Source organism: Passer montanus, unplaced genomic scaffold (genome assembly GCF_014805655.1).
Source record: "Passer montanus isolate IOZ18808 unplaced genomic scaffold, ASM1480565v1 scaffold623, whole genome shotgun sequence".
Lineage (NCBI taxonomy): Eukaryota > Metazoa > Chordata > Aves > Passeriformes > Passeridae > Passer > Passer montanus.
The window spans coordinates 3,148-15,916 of NW_024371294.1; the positions used below are offsets into that span (position 1 = coordinate 3,148).

General features: G+C 63.4%; 2 protein-coding genes across 5 annotated transcripts; both read right to left on the reverse strand.

Annotated features, from left to right (window-relative positions):
* Window positions 1-548: 548 nt before the first annotated feature.
* LOC120511155 (nuclear receptor ROR-gamma-like) lies at window positions 549-6,493 on the reverse strand. Of its 3 annotated transcripts, XM_039727847.1 has the most exons (9): window positions 6,394-6,493; window positions 5,754-5,895; window positions 4,688-5,092; window positions 4,281-4,402; window positions 3,180-3,312; window positions 2,198-2,305; window positions 2,017-2,127; window positions 1,185-1,294; window positions 549-836 (listed from the first exon to the last, which is right to left on the reverse strand). In XM_039727847.1, the coding sequence occupies exons 2-9, from the start codon at window positions 5,764-5,766 to the stop codon at window positions 675-677; spliced, it is 1,164 nt and encodes a 387-aa protein (XP_039583781.1). In that variant the 5' UTR covers window positions 5,767-5,895; window positions 6,394-6,493; the 3' UTR covers window positions 549-674. The 3 variants fall into 3 exon arrangements, with proteins under 3 accessions (XP_039583781.1, XP_039583779.1, XP_039583780.1); XM_039727845.1 differs by lacking the exons at window positions 2,017-2,127; window positions 6,394-6,493 and having other exon boundaries at window positions 5,754-5,891; XM_039727846.1 differs by lacking the exons at window positions 2,017-2,127; window positions 2,198-2,305; window positions 6,394-6,493 and having other exon boundaries at window positions 5,754-5,891.
* Window positions 6,494-9,130: 2,637 nt separating this feature from the next.
* Window positions 9,131-11,608, reverse strand: S100A10 (S100 calcium binding protein A10). 2 transcript variants are annotated; one of them, XM_039727844.1, is made up of 3 exons: window positions 11,435-11,608; window positions 9,438-9,640; window positions 9,131-9,309 (listed from the first exon to the last, which is right to left on the reverse strand). In XM_039727844.1, exons 1-2 carry the CDS (start codon window positions 11,564-11,566, stop codon window positions 9,479-9,481), a joined length of 294 nt encoding a protein of 97 aa, XP_039583778.1. In that variant the 5' UTR covers window positions 11,567-11,608; the 3' UTR covers window positions 9,131-9,309; window positions 9,438-9,478. The 2 variants fall into 2 exon arrangements, with proteins under 2 accessions (XP_039583778.1, XP_039583777.1); XM_039727843.1 differs by lacking the exon at window positions 9,131-9,309 and having other exon boundaries at window positions 9,349-9,640; window positions 11,435-11,607.
* Between the last annotated feature and the right edge of the window lie 1,161 nt (window positions 11,609-12,769).

Sequence of the window (12,769 nt, forward strand, 5' to 3'; positions counted from 1 at the left end):
GGCGGGGGCGGGAAATAAGGGGAATAAAGCAGCCAATCAGCGTCGAGTAGCGGAGAGGCGAACCAATCAGAGAGCCAGAAAATACGAATGCCCGCCTTCTAGTTTGAGTGACAGTCGCGGGAGCCTATAGCGGCTGGGATCGCTGCGCGGGGCGGGGCCTATTGCCGCTCCCGGTGTCCCCGCGTGCCCCCGGTGACGGAGCCACGGACGCACCGGCGCTCCCCAAAAACGCCTTTATTCACCTCAAACGCCGCCCCGCTGAGCCCCGCCACCGCGTGGGGACCGTGGGACAGCCCGGGGGGGGACCGGGACAGCGGGAACCCACGGGGACCGGGACAGCGGGCACGCACGGGGACCGGGCACCCACGCCGGACGGAGCCCCGCCAGGTGCCGCATTCCCGGCAGGTGCCGGGGTGGGAGCACCCCCAGGTGTGCCCAGGTGCAGGGTTGGCCCCGGTGGTCCCGGTAATACCGGGGGTCCCGGTGATCCCGGGGGTCCCGGCGGTCCCGATGTCGCGCTCAGCAGGGTCCCGCCGGAGGTCACGGTGATCCCGGAGGTCCCGCTGATGCCGGGGGTCCCGGTAATACCGGGGGTCCCGGTGATCCCGGGGGTCCCGGCGGTCCCGATGTCGCGCTCAGCAGGGTCCCGGTGGTCCCGGTGGTCCCGGTGTCGCTCAGCGGGTCCCCGCGGGGCCCTCGGCGGGGTCGGGGGCGAAGAGCTCCCGGTAGAGCGGGGGGAAGGCGGCCGAGGCCCCCGCGGGGTGGCGGCGGCGGAAAGCCTGGAGCTGCTCCAGGTGCTGCGAGCACAGAGCGCGGAGCCGGCCCGGGGCGGGCAGCTGCGGGGACACCGCGGGGACACGGCTGGGACACGGCTGGGACACCGGGGAGACACCCAGGGACCGCGTGGGGACACCCAGGGACACGGCTGTCACCACACGGACACGGCTGTGACACCCAGGGACACACGGGGGGGACACGCGTGACACACGCGCAGGGAACCCCCCGAGCCAGGGTCACCCCCAATGTCCCCAAACCCCGCCCTGACCCCTGCCCCATGCCCAAGGACCCCCAGGGACACCCCCGTGCCCCCTCCCGGTGTCCTCGTGTCCCGGTGTCCCCTCCCGGTGTCCCGGTGTCCCCTCCCGGTGTCCCGGTGTCCCCTCCCGGTGTCCCGGTGTCCCCACCCGTGCCAGCAGCCCCTCGCGGCGGGTCCGGCGCAGCAGGAGCCGGAAGGCGACATCGAGCTGTCCCTGCAGCCGCGCCACCCGCGGGCGGTCCTGCAGCCACGGCCGGCCTGGGGACAGCGACAGGAGTGTGGGGACACGGACAGGAGTGTGGGGACAGCGACAGGGACAGGGACAGGAGTGTGGGGGACAGGGACAGGCGTGGGGACACGGACAGGGACAGGGACAGGATTGGGGGGGTCAGGGACAGGCGTGGGGACAGGGGCACGAGCGTGGGGACACCTTGGGGGACACTGTGGGGGACACCCTGGGAGCTCCCTGGGGACAGTGTGGCGGACACCTTGGGGACACTTTAGGGACACCCCGGGGACACCCAGAGGATACCTTGGGGGTAACCCGCGGACACCTTGGGGACACCCTGAGGACACCCCGGGGACACCTGGGGGACACCCTGAGGACACCCCGGGGACACCTTGGGGACACTCTGGGGACACCCCGGAGACACCTTGGGGACACCCTGAGGACACCTTGGGGACACCCTGAGGACACCTTGGGGACACCCCGGAGACACCTTGGGGACACCCTGAGGACACCTTGGGGACACCCTGAGGACACCTTGGGGACACCCCGGGGACACCTTGGGGACACCCTGAGGACACCCCGGGGACACCTTGGGGACACCCCGCCGCTCACCCCGCTCAGGGACAAACCTCATTTGGGATTTGGGGAGGGACACGGGGCGGGGACACGGAGCGGGACAAGGAGCGGGGACGCCGGGGGGACACTCGGGGACACTGGGGGACACTGGGGGACACTCGGGGACAGCGCTGACCGGCGTTGAGCAGCAGCAGCGCGCTCAGCAGCGCCAGCTCGCTCTCGGAGCAGCGCAGCGCGCTCAGCCCCCGCGCGAAGTCAAACACGGACGCGACGAGCTCGGGACACCCTGGGGACAGCGCGGTGTCACCGCTGTCCCCAGCTGTCCCCCAGCGTCCCCCGGCCGTGTCCCGCCCTACCCAGCGAGAGGAAGAGCTCGGGCCCCGCCAGCTTGCCCTCGAACAGGACCGTGCCCGTGGCGGCGTCCACGGCGCGACACATCCGCAGCAGGACAACCTCCATGGCCCCTGTCCCCGCGGGAGGCGACAGCGCTGCTGGCACCGGCGACACCGCCCCCGGCTCCGGGGCGCGCGGAGGGGACCCGCGGTGGTGGCCCTGGGCGGTGTCACCTCGGCAGGGAGGAGGGGGGGACTTTGGGGACTGTCACCTCCCCCTGGGACACGCGGGAGTGTCACCTCGCCGTGGGACACGCGGGAGTGTCCCAAGGGGACAGGGTGGCCCCAGAGCTGGAGACAAGGAGATGGGACAGCCCTGGGGTTGGGGACAAGGGGACAGAATGTCCCTGGGGCTGGGGACAATGTCACAAGGGGTCAGTGTCGCCCTGGGGCTGGGGACAAGGTGACAGCGTGGCCCTGGGGCTGGTGACAATGTGGTGCGGTGTCCCTGGGGCTGGGGACAAGGGGTCACAGTGGCTCTGGGGCTGGTGACAAGGGGCCGGGGTGGTCCCCGTGGGACACACGGGATTGTCACCTCCCCAAGGAGGATGGAGGGGACTTTGGGGACTGTCACCTCGCCGTGGGACACGCGGGAGTGTCCCAAGGGGACAGGGTGGCCCCAGAGCTGGAGACAAGGAGATGGGACAGCCCTGGGGCTGGGGACAAAGGGACAGAATGTCCCTGAGGCTGGGGACAATGTCACAAGGGGTCAGGGTCGCCCTGGGACTGGGGACAAGAGCACAGGGTGGCCCTGGGACTGGGGACAAGGTGACAGCGTGGCCCTGGGGCTGGTGACAATGTGGTGCGGTGTCCCTGGGGCTGGGGACAAGGGGTCACAGTGGCTCTGGGGCTGGTGACAAGGGGCCGGGGTGTCCCCGTGAGTGTGCCCCGGGGCTCGGGGTGGCCCCGGGGTGGTGGCAGTGCCACGGGGACGCGGTGGCCGTACCCGCCTTGAGCAGGACGATCTGGTCGTGCTGGCTGAGCTGCAGGAAGCCGCGCAGGCGCTTGGCGAACGCCACCACGCGCTCGATGGCCTCGGTGACACGGCGGGCACAGCGCTGCCACATCTCCGCCGCGGGCTGCGGGAGCGGCTGTCACCCCCGCGCCACCGCTGGGGACACCGCGCCACCGCTGGGGACAGCTGTGCCACCGCTGGGGACACCGCGCCACCGCTGGGGAAAGCTGTGCCACCGCTGGGGACAGCTGTGCCATCCCTGGGGACACCGCGCCGCCCCTGGGGACAGCTGTGCCACCGCTGGGGACAGCCGTGCCGCCCCTGGGGACAGCCGTGCCATCCCTGGGGACAGCTGTGCCACCGCTGGGGACAGCCGTGTCGCCCCTGGGGACAGCCGCGCCACCCCTGGGGACAGCCGTGCCACCGCTGGGGACACCGCGCCACCGCTGGGGACAGCTGTGCCATCCCTGGGGACAACCGCGCCACCCCTGGGGACAGCCGCGCCACCACTGGGGACAGCCGTGCCACCCCTGGGGACACCGCGCCACCACTGGGGACAGCTGTGCCACCGCTGGGGACACCGCGCCACCGCTGGGGACAGCCGTGCCACCGCTGGGGACAGCTGTGCCACCGCTGGGGACAGCCGTGCCACCCCTGGGGACAGCCGTGCCATCCCTGGGGACAGCCGTGTCGCCCCTGGGGACAGCCGTGCCACACCTGGGGACAGCTGTGCCACCGCTGGGGACAGCTGTGCCATCCCTGGGGACAGCCGTGCCATCCCTGGGGACAGCTGTGCCACCGCTGGGGACAGCTGTGCCACACCTGGGGACAGCTGTGCCGCCCCTGGGGACACCGCGCCACCCCTGGGGACAGCCGTGCCACCCCGGGGGACAGCCGTGCCACACCTGGGGACACCGCGCCACCGCTGGGGACAGCTGTGCCATCCCTGGGGACAACCGCGCCACCCCTGGGGACAGCCGCGCCACCACTGGGGACAGCCGTGCCACCCGGGGGACAGCTGTCCCCACCCCGGGGGACAGCCGTGCCACACCTGGGGACACCGCGCCACCGCTGGGGACAGCTGTGCCACACCTGGCTCTGGTAGGCGCGGATCTCCTCGGGGCTGAAGGTGGCCCAGCGGTGGCCCTGGAGGTCCTCGGCGCGGGGGTGGCACGTGGCACGGTGTGACAGCAGGACACTCTGCGTCAGCAGCTCTGAGGGGACACGCAGGGCTTGGGGACACGCGTGGGGACAGGGAGGGTGGCCCGGTGTGTGGCCGTGGTGGGTAGGGGGTCACCAGCGTGGTGGCATCCACGGGTGACAGAGCCGGTGCCACCGCCACGGAGCACCCACAGGTGACATCCCGAGGTGCCACCAGCCCTGCTCGAACAGGTGACACTGCCGGCCCTGCAGGTGACACTGCCAGCTCGGCAGGTGACACGGCCAGCCCGCAGGTGACACGGCCAGTCCCGCAGGTGACAGTCCCCAGCGCCACTCACCGATCTCCAGCCCCGCGGGTGGCTCCGGGACGCCGCCGGTACCGGCCCGAGGGATCGGCCCCGCTGTCCCCGCCGTGTCCCCGTCCTGTCCCCGCCTTGTCGCCTCCTCCGCGGGCCACGCCCTGCTGGGACAGCCCGCGGGGACGGCGGGGGACAGCGGGGGACAGCGGGCGACACCGGGTGGCCCCGGGGCCGCCCGTTCCTGCTCCCGCTGTTCCCCTTTTCCCCGTTTTTCCCGGTTTTCCCGGTGCTCCAGCTGTTCCGGCTGTTCCCGGTTTTGTTCCCGGTGTTCCCGGTTTTGTTCCCGGTTTTGTTCCCGGTTTTTCTCCCGCTTCTCCAGCTGCTCCCGCACCTCGGCCTGGAGCCGGTCCCGCCGCTTCTTGGACATGCGGCCGAACTTGACGGCTGCGGGGACAGAGGGGACAGCGGGTGACACCGCAGCGCCGCGCGCGCGCGGGGACACCGAGCGGCCCGGCCCTTCCCGGGGACACCCCGGGCTGTCCCCAGGGCGCGACAGCTGGCACCGGGACAGGGGACAAGTGTCCTCAGGTGGGGACAGGTGTCCTCAGGGAGGGGGCGGGTGGCTGCAGCTTTGGGGGACAGCTGTCCCCAAACGCGGGGACACCAGGGGCGGGGACAGCTGTCCCCAGGGGCACAGGGCTGTGTCCCCAGGGCACAGGGCGGTGTCCCCAGAGGGCACAGGTGTCCCTAAGGGCATAGAGCAGTGTCCCCAAGGTCACAGGGTGCTGTCCCTAAGGGGTCCAGCTGTCTCCAAGGGCACAGATCGATGTCCCCAGGGTCACAGATCGATGTCCCCAGGGGTTCCAGCTGTCCCCAGGGCACAGATCGATGTCCCCGGGGACACAGGGCGGTGTCCCCAGGGGTTCCAGATGTCCCCAGGGGGGTCTAGATGTCCCCGGGGTCACAGGGCAGTGTCCCCAGGGTTCCAGCTGTCCCCAGGGCACAGATCGATGCCCCCAGGGACAGTCCCAGTTGTCCCCGGGCTGGGTGGCGCTGTCCCCGGGCTGTCCCCGCGCTGTCCCCGCGCTGTCCCCGTGTCACCCACCGTCGCGGGACATGCCGAGGCGCAGGCACTTCTGCAGGCGGCAGTGCTGGCAGCGCGTGCGGGTGGCGCGGTCGATGTCGCAGCGCTGCCCGCGGTGACACGCCAGGCTCGGCCCGCGCCGCTCGCTGCGCCGGAAGAAGCCCTGGGGTGGCACCGTGTCACACGTGTCACCAGTGTCACCCGTGTCGCACCGCGGCACCATGTTCCCCTGTCCCAATGTTCCCCCCATGTCCCCCTGTCCCCTCCATGTCCCCCCTTGTCCCCATATTCCTCCATGTCCCGTGTCACCAGTGTCACCCGTGTCAGCCGTGTCGCACCGCGGCACCATGTTCCCCTGTCCCAATGTCCCCCCCATGTCCCCCTGTCCCCTCCATGTCCCTCCTTGTCCCCATATTCCTCCATGTCCCCAAGTCCCCCTCACATCCCCCTTGTCCCCGTGTCCCCATATCCTCATGTCCCCCTCCTGTCCCCATGCCCCCCACATCCTCATATCCCAAATGTCCCCATGTCCCCCCTTGTCCCCATGTCCCCCTTGTCCCCATTTCCCCAATGTCCCCATGTCCCCCCTTATGCTCCACATGTCCCCATGTCCTTCCGTGTCCCCCCCCGTGTCCCCTGTCCCCCCCTGTCCCGGTGTCACCTTGCAGCCCTCGCAGGTGATGACCCCGTAGTGCACCCCGGAGGATTTGTCCCCGCAGATCTTGCAGGGAATCACCTCGATGTGGGCTGGGGGGACACGGGACACTGGCATGGGGACACGGGGACACTGGCACGGGACACTGGCACGGGGTCCCTGCCACCAGGCACCCGTGGGACCCGCAGTGCCACCCGTGTCCTCCCATGGTTCAGGTGTCCCCATGGGCTCCTGTGTCACCTGTGGCACCTATGTCACCTCCCCTGAGGCTCCCCATTGTCCCCATTGTCCCCAGTGTCCCCAGTGTCCCCAGTGTCCCCAGTGTCCCCAGTGTCCCCAATGTCCCCTGTCACCCGGTGCTGGCGCTGCCGGAGCCACAAAGCCACAACTGGGACACGGCCCCGGGACAGGAAACGCGCGGGGCCAGGAGGGGACTGGGAGCTCCCAGTATGGCCCAGTTCAGCCCAGTATGGGACTGGCAGCTCCCAGTACAGCCCTGGCCTGGCACTGACACTCGTGCAAGGCCCTCGCTCCTCCACCTGCACACGCGTGTGACACACCTGGACACGTGTGACACACCCACACACGTGTGACAACCCCGCCACATGCGTGTGGGACACCCCAGACATGTGGGACACCCTGGACACGTGTGACACACCCACACCCGTGTGACACACCTGGACACGCATGACACTCTCTCAGACACATGTGCCAGCGCTGCCACATGCGTGTGACATCCCCAGACGTGTGTGACACACCCGCACACGTGTGACAACCCCGCCACATGCGTGTGGGACACCCCAGACATGTGGGACACCCTGGACACGTGTGACCCCCAGACATGCGTGTCAGCCCCAGACACGTGTGACACCCGGACACGTGTGACACTCCTGACACGTGTGACAACGTGTGCACCCCAAAACACGTGAGCGCAGCCTGTGACACGCGTGTACACACCGACACGCGTGTGTGCGCCCCGTGACACACCTGTACAGCCTGTGACACACGTGTGCACCCCCAAACACGCGAGCACAGCCTGTGACACACGTGTGTGCCCTGTGACACGCGTGTGCAGCCCGTGACACACCTGTGCACGCTGTGACACACGTGTACAGCCTGTGACACACATGTGCACCCCAAAACACGCGTGTCCGGCCCCCACCCCCCCCCTTGCACACGCCGGGCCCCGCCCACCGCCGTGACGTCACGGCACTGCCAGGTTTTTCCCTCTTCCGGGGGCGGGGCCTGAGGGGCCGGAACGGAGCCCTGGGAACCCTAGAGAGACCCTAAAGAGACCCTATAGAGAGAGAGACCCTATAGAGACCCTATAGGGATCCTATAGAGACCCTATAGGGATCCTATGGATCCTATAGAGACCGACCCTATAGAGAGAGACCCCATAGAGAGAGACCCTACAGAGACCCTATAGGGAGAGAGACCCTATAGAGAGACCCCACAGAGACCCTATAGAGACCCTACAGAGACCCTATAGAGAGAGAGACCCCATAGAGACCCTAGAGAGACCCTACAGAGACCCTATAGGGATCCTATGGATCCTATAGAGACCCTACAAAGAGACCCTAGAGAGAGACCCTAGAGAGACCCTACAGAGACCCTATAGGGATCCTATGGATCCTATAGAGACCGACCCTATAGAGAGAGATCCTATAGAGACCCTACAGAGACCCTACAGAGACCCTATAGGGAGCGAGACCCTATAGGGATCCTATAGAGACCCTATGGATCCTGTAGAGACCGACCCTATAGAGAGAGACCCTATGGAACCCCATGGAACCCCACAGATCCCCCATGGAACCCTATGGGCCCTATAGAGAGAGACAGAGACCCTATAGAGATCCTATGGAACCCTACAGAGACCCTATGGAACCCCATGGAACCCCACAGATCCCCTATGGAAACCCTATGGGCCCTATAGAGAGAGACAGAGACCCTATAGAGACCCTATAGAGAGAGACCCTATAGGGATCCTATAGAGACCCTATGGATCCTGTAGAGACCGACCCTATAGAGAGAGACCCTATGGAACCCCATGGAACCCCACAGATCCCCCATGGAACCCTATGGGCCCTATAGAGAGAGACAGATCCTACAGAGACCCTATAGAGATCCTATGGAACCCTACAGAGACCCTATGGAACCCTATAGAGAGACAGACCCTATAGGGACCTGTGGAACCCTATGGATCCTATAGAGCCCTACAGAGACTCTATGGAACCCTATAGAGACCCTAGAGAGAGAGAGAGACCCTATAGAGGGTTTATGGAACCCCATGGAACCCCACAGATCCCCCACGGAACCCTGTGGGCCCTATAGAGAGAGACAGAGACCCTATAGAGACCCTACAGGGACCCCACGGAACCCTATGGGCCCCACAGATCCCCCGTAGATCCCGATGGACCCCAGTGTCACCCCGCAGTGCTCCCTGCACCCCCAAACGGCCCCGAGTGACCCCAAAGGGACCCCAAGGGGAGAGGGACCCCGAAGGGACCCCAAAACGACCCCAAAACGGCCCCAAAATGACCCCAAAAGTGACCCCAAAGGGACACAAAGTGACCCCAAAAGGGACCCCAAAAGGGCCCCAAAAGGGCCCCAAAGTGACCCCAAGAGCACAGAGCACCCCGGTTCATACAAAACCCCTTTATTGGGGGTCAGGGCAGCACCCCAGGGTGGGGGGCACCCCTGGGGGGGGCAGGGGGGACACTGGGGGGCACCCATGGGTGGGGGGGGTCTCAATCCCCCCCGGGGGGGTCTCAGCTTGGAATGAGGGGGGGGTCAGGACCCCCGGGGGGGCTCAGAACCTTTGTGGGGTGAGATCAGAACCCCAGAGGGGATCGAGGCACACATTTGGGGTCAAGGGATGATCCAGGGCGGGTTTGGGGTGGCACCCATGGGTGGGCGGGGGTCTCAACCCCCCAGGGGGGGTCTCAGCCCCTTGGGGGGGGTTCAGGACCTTTGGGGGGGGGGTCAGAACCCCAGAGGGGCTCAAGGCACATTTGGGGTCAAGGCAGGACCCAGGGCGGGTTTGGGGTGGCACCCAGGGGTGGGCGGGGGGCACCCAGGGGTGGGGGGCTCAGCGGCGGCCGCGCTGCTTCATGTGCTGCACGAAGTAGTCGTTGCAGGCGATGGTGAGCCCGGCCACCAGCGAGAAGAAGCCCTGGAAGCCAACGCGGCCATCGCGGCTCTGCTCCACGTCCCGCAGGATCCGGTCCAGGGCGTGGGGGTCCCGCTGGTTCTGGGGGGAAAACGGGGGGAAATGGGGAAAAATGGGTAAAAATGGAAAAAAATGGGTTAAAATGGGTTAAAAAGGGGTTAAAATTGGGAAAAAATGGGTTAAAATGGGTCAGATCCCACACTCTGCTCCATGTCCAGCAGGATGCGCTCCAGGGCGTGGGGGTCCCGCTGGTTCTGGGGGGAAAACGGGGGAAAATGGGTTAAAATGGGTTAAAAATGGGGTAAAATGGGTCAGATCCCACACTCTGCTCCACGTCCCGCAGGATGCGATCGAGGGCTTGGGGGTCCCGCTGGTTCTGGGGGACAAAGGGTTAAAAATGGGTTAAAAATGGGTAAAAATGGGTAAAAATGGGGTAAAATGGGGTAAAATGGGGTAAAACCAGGAAAAATGGGTCAGATCCTAAATGGAAACAGGGTCAGATCCCACATGGGAATGGGGTCACACAGGATGCGCTCCAGGGCGTGGGGGTCACACTGGTTCTGGGGGGAAAACGGAGAAAATGGGTAAAAATGGGTTAAAATGGGTAAAAAATGGGTAAAAATGGGGTAAAATGGGGTAAAACCAGGAAAAATGGGCCAGATCCTAAATGGAAACAGGGTCAGATCCCACATGGGAATGGGGTCACACAGGATGCGCTCCAGGGCGTGGGGGTCCTGCTGGTTCTGGGGGAAAAAGGGTTAAAAATGGGTAAAAATGGGTTAAAATGGGTAAAAAATGGGTAAAAATGGGTTAAAATGGGAAAAAATTGGTTACAATGGGTAAAAAATGGGTCAGATCCCACATGGGAATGGGGTCACACAGGATGCGCTCCAGGGCGTGGGGGTCACACTGGTTCTGGGGGGAAAACGGAGAAAATGGGTAAAAATGGGTAAAAAACTGGTTAAAATGGGTAAAAATGGGTTAAAAATGAGATAAAAATGAGTTAAAATGGGTAAAAAATGGGTCAGATCCCACATGGGAATGGGGCCAGACCCCACACTCTGCTCCACGTCCCGCAGGATCTGATCCCAGGGTTTGATGGAATCCAATCCCAGCATTTATGGGATCCAGTCCTGGTGTCCTACAGCGTTTGATCCCAGGTTTTATGGGATCCCATCCCCAGGTTTATGGGATCTAATCCCAGAGTTCTATGGGATCCAGTCCCAGGGTTCTAGCTGGCTTGATCCCAAGGCTTATGGGATCCCATCCCAAGGTTTATGGGGTCTTATTCCAGGGTTTTATAGGATTTGACCCCAAGGTTTGTGGGATCCAATCCCAGGGTTATATCTGGTTTGATCCCAGGGTTTATGGGATCCCATCCCAAGGTTTAGGGGGTTTCATCCTGGGGTTTATGGGGTCTGATCCCAGAGTTCTGGATCCAATCCCAGGGTTATATCTGGTTTGATCCCAGGGTTTATGGGATCCCATCCCAAGGTTTATGGGTTTCATCCTGGGCTTTATGGGGTCTGATGCCAGAGTTCTATGGGATCCAATCCCAGGGTTCTAGCTGGCTTGATCCCAAGGTTTATGGGATCCCATTCCAAGGTTTAGGGGGTTTCATCCCGGGGTTTATGGGGTCTGATCCCAGAGTTCTATGGGATCCAGACTGGGGGTGTACAGGGTTTGATCCCAGGGTTCTGTCTGGTTTGATCCCAGGGTTTATGGGATCCCATCCCAAGGTTTATGGGGTTTGATTTTGGGGTTCTCTAGCTGCCACCAATCCCATCCCATGGATCCCATAGATCCCACTCCATGGATCCCATCCCATGGATCCCATAGATGCCACCCCAGGGACCCCACAGACGCCGTGCCCACCTCGAGGAAGCCCGGGAACTCCTTGTCCATGAGCGCCCTGAGGTCCTCCTTGGCCAGGTGCTCCTTGTCCCCCGCGTACTTGTGGAAGGTGAACATCAGCGTCTCCATGGCGTGCTCCAGCTGCGACGGCATCCTGCGGGTGCCCGGGTCCTCTGGGAACCAAAATCCCAATGGGAACCTTAACAATTCCAATGGGAACCCAAAATCCCAATGGGAACCCCAAAATCCCCATGGGAACCTAAAAATCCCAATGGGAACCTAAAAATCCCAATGGGAACCCAAAAATCCCAATGGGAACCAAAATCCCAATGGGAACCCCAAAAATCCTGCTGGGAACCCAAAATCCCAATGGGAACCCAAAAATCCCAATGGGAACCTTAAAATCCTGATGGGAACCCAAAAATCCCAATGGGAACCCAAAAATCCCAATGGGAACCCAAAAATCCCAATGGGAACCCAAAAATCCCAATGGGAACCAAAATCCCAATGGGAACCCAAAAATCCCAATGGGAACCAAAATCCCAATGGGAACCCCAAAAATCCTGCTGGGAACCCAAAATCCCAATGGGAACCCCAAAAATCCTGCCAGGTCCTGCGACGGCATCCTGCGGGTGCCCGGGTCCTCTGGGAACCAAAATCCCAATGGGAACCTTAACAATTCCAATGGGAACCCAAAATCCCAATGGGAACCCCAAAATCCCCATGGGAACCTAAAAATCCCAATGGGAACCTTAACAATCCCAATGGGAACCCAAAAATCCCCATGGGAACCTAAAAATCCCCATGGGAACCCAAAATCCCAATGGGAACCCAAAAATCCCAATGGGAACCAAAATCCCAATGGGAACCCAAAAATCCCAATGGGAACCAAAATCCCAATGGGAACCCCAAAAATCCTGCTGGGAACCCAAAATCCCAATGGGAACCCCAAAAATCCTGCCAGGTGCCCGGGTCCTCTGGGAACCAAAATCCCAATGGGAACCTAAAAATCCCCATGGGAACCCCAAAATCCCCATGGTAACCTAAGAATCCTTCTGGGAACCCCAAAATCCCAATGGGAACCCCAAATTCCAATGGGAACCTCAAAGATCTCAATGGGAACCCCAAATTCCAATGGGGAACCCAAAATCCCCAATGGGAAACCCGAATTCCCGATGGGATCCCCCAAAATTCCTCCTGGATCCCCCAAAATTCCTCTGGATACCCAAATTCCTCCTGGACCCCCCAAATTCCCCCTCGGGGCCCCCTAAAATTCTCTCCTGGAACCCCCAAAAATTCCTCCAGAGCCCCCCAAAATTTCCTCCTCGGACCCCCCAAAATCCCCCCGGGACCCCC

Excerpts from the sequence above, each read along its gene's own strand:
- LOC120511155 (XM_039727847.1), bottom strand. Across the intron at positions 4,403-4,687 it reads ACCCGCGGGGCTGGAGATCG|AGCTGCTGACGCAGAGTGTC; the intron begins GTGAGTGGCGCT and ends GTGTCCCCTCAG. Across the intron at positions 3,313-4,280 it reads TCCGCGCCTACCAGAGCCAG|CCCGCGGCGGAGATGTGGCA; the intron begins GTGTGGCACAGC and ends CCGCTCCCGCAG.
- S100A10 (XM_039727844.1), bottom strand. The coding sequence starts at position 11,566 with ATGCCGTCGCAGCTGGAGCACGCCATGGAGACGCTGATGTTCACCTTC. Across the intron at positions 9,641-11,434 it reads AGTTCCCGGGCTTCCTCGAG|AACCAGCGGGACCCCCACGC; the intron begins GTGGGCACGGCG and ends TTTTCCCCCCAG.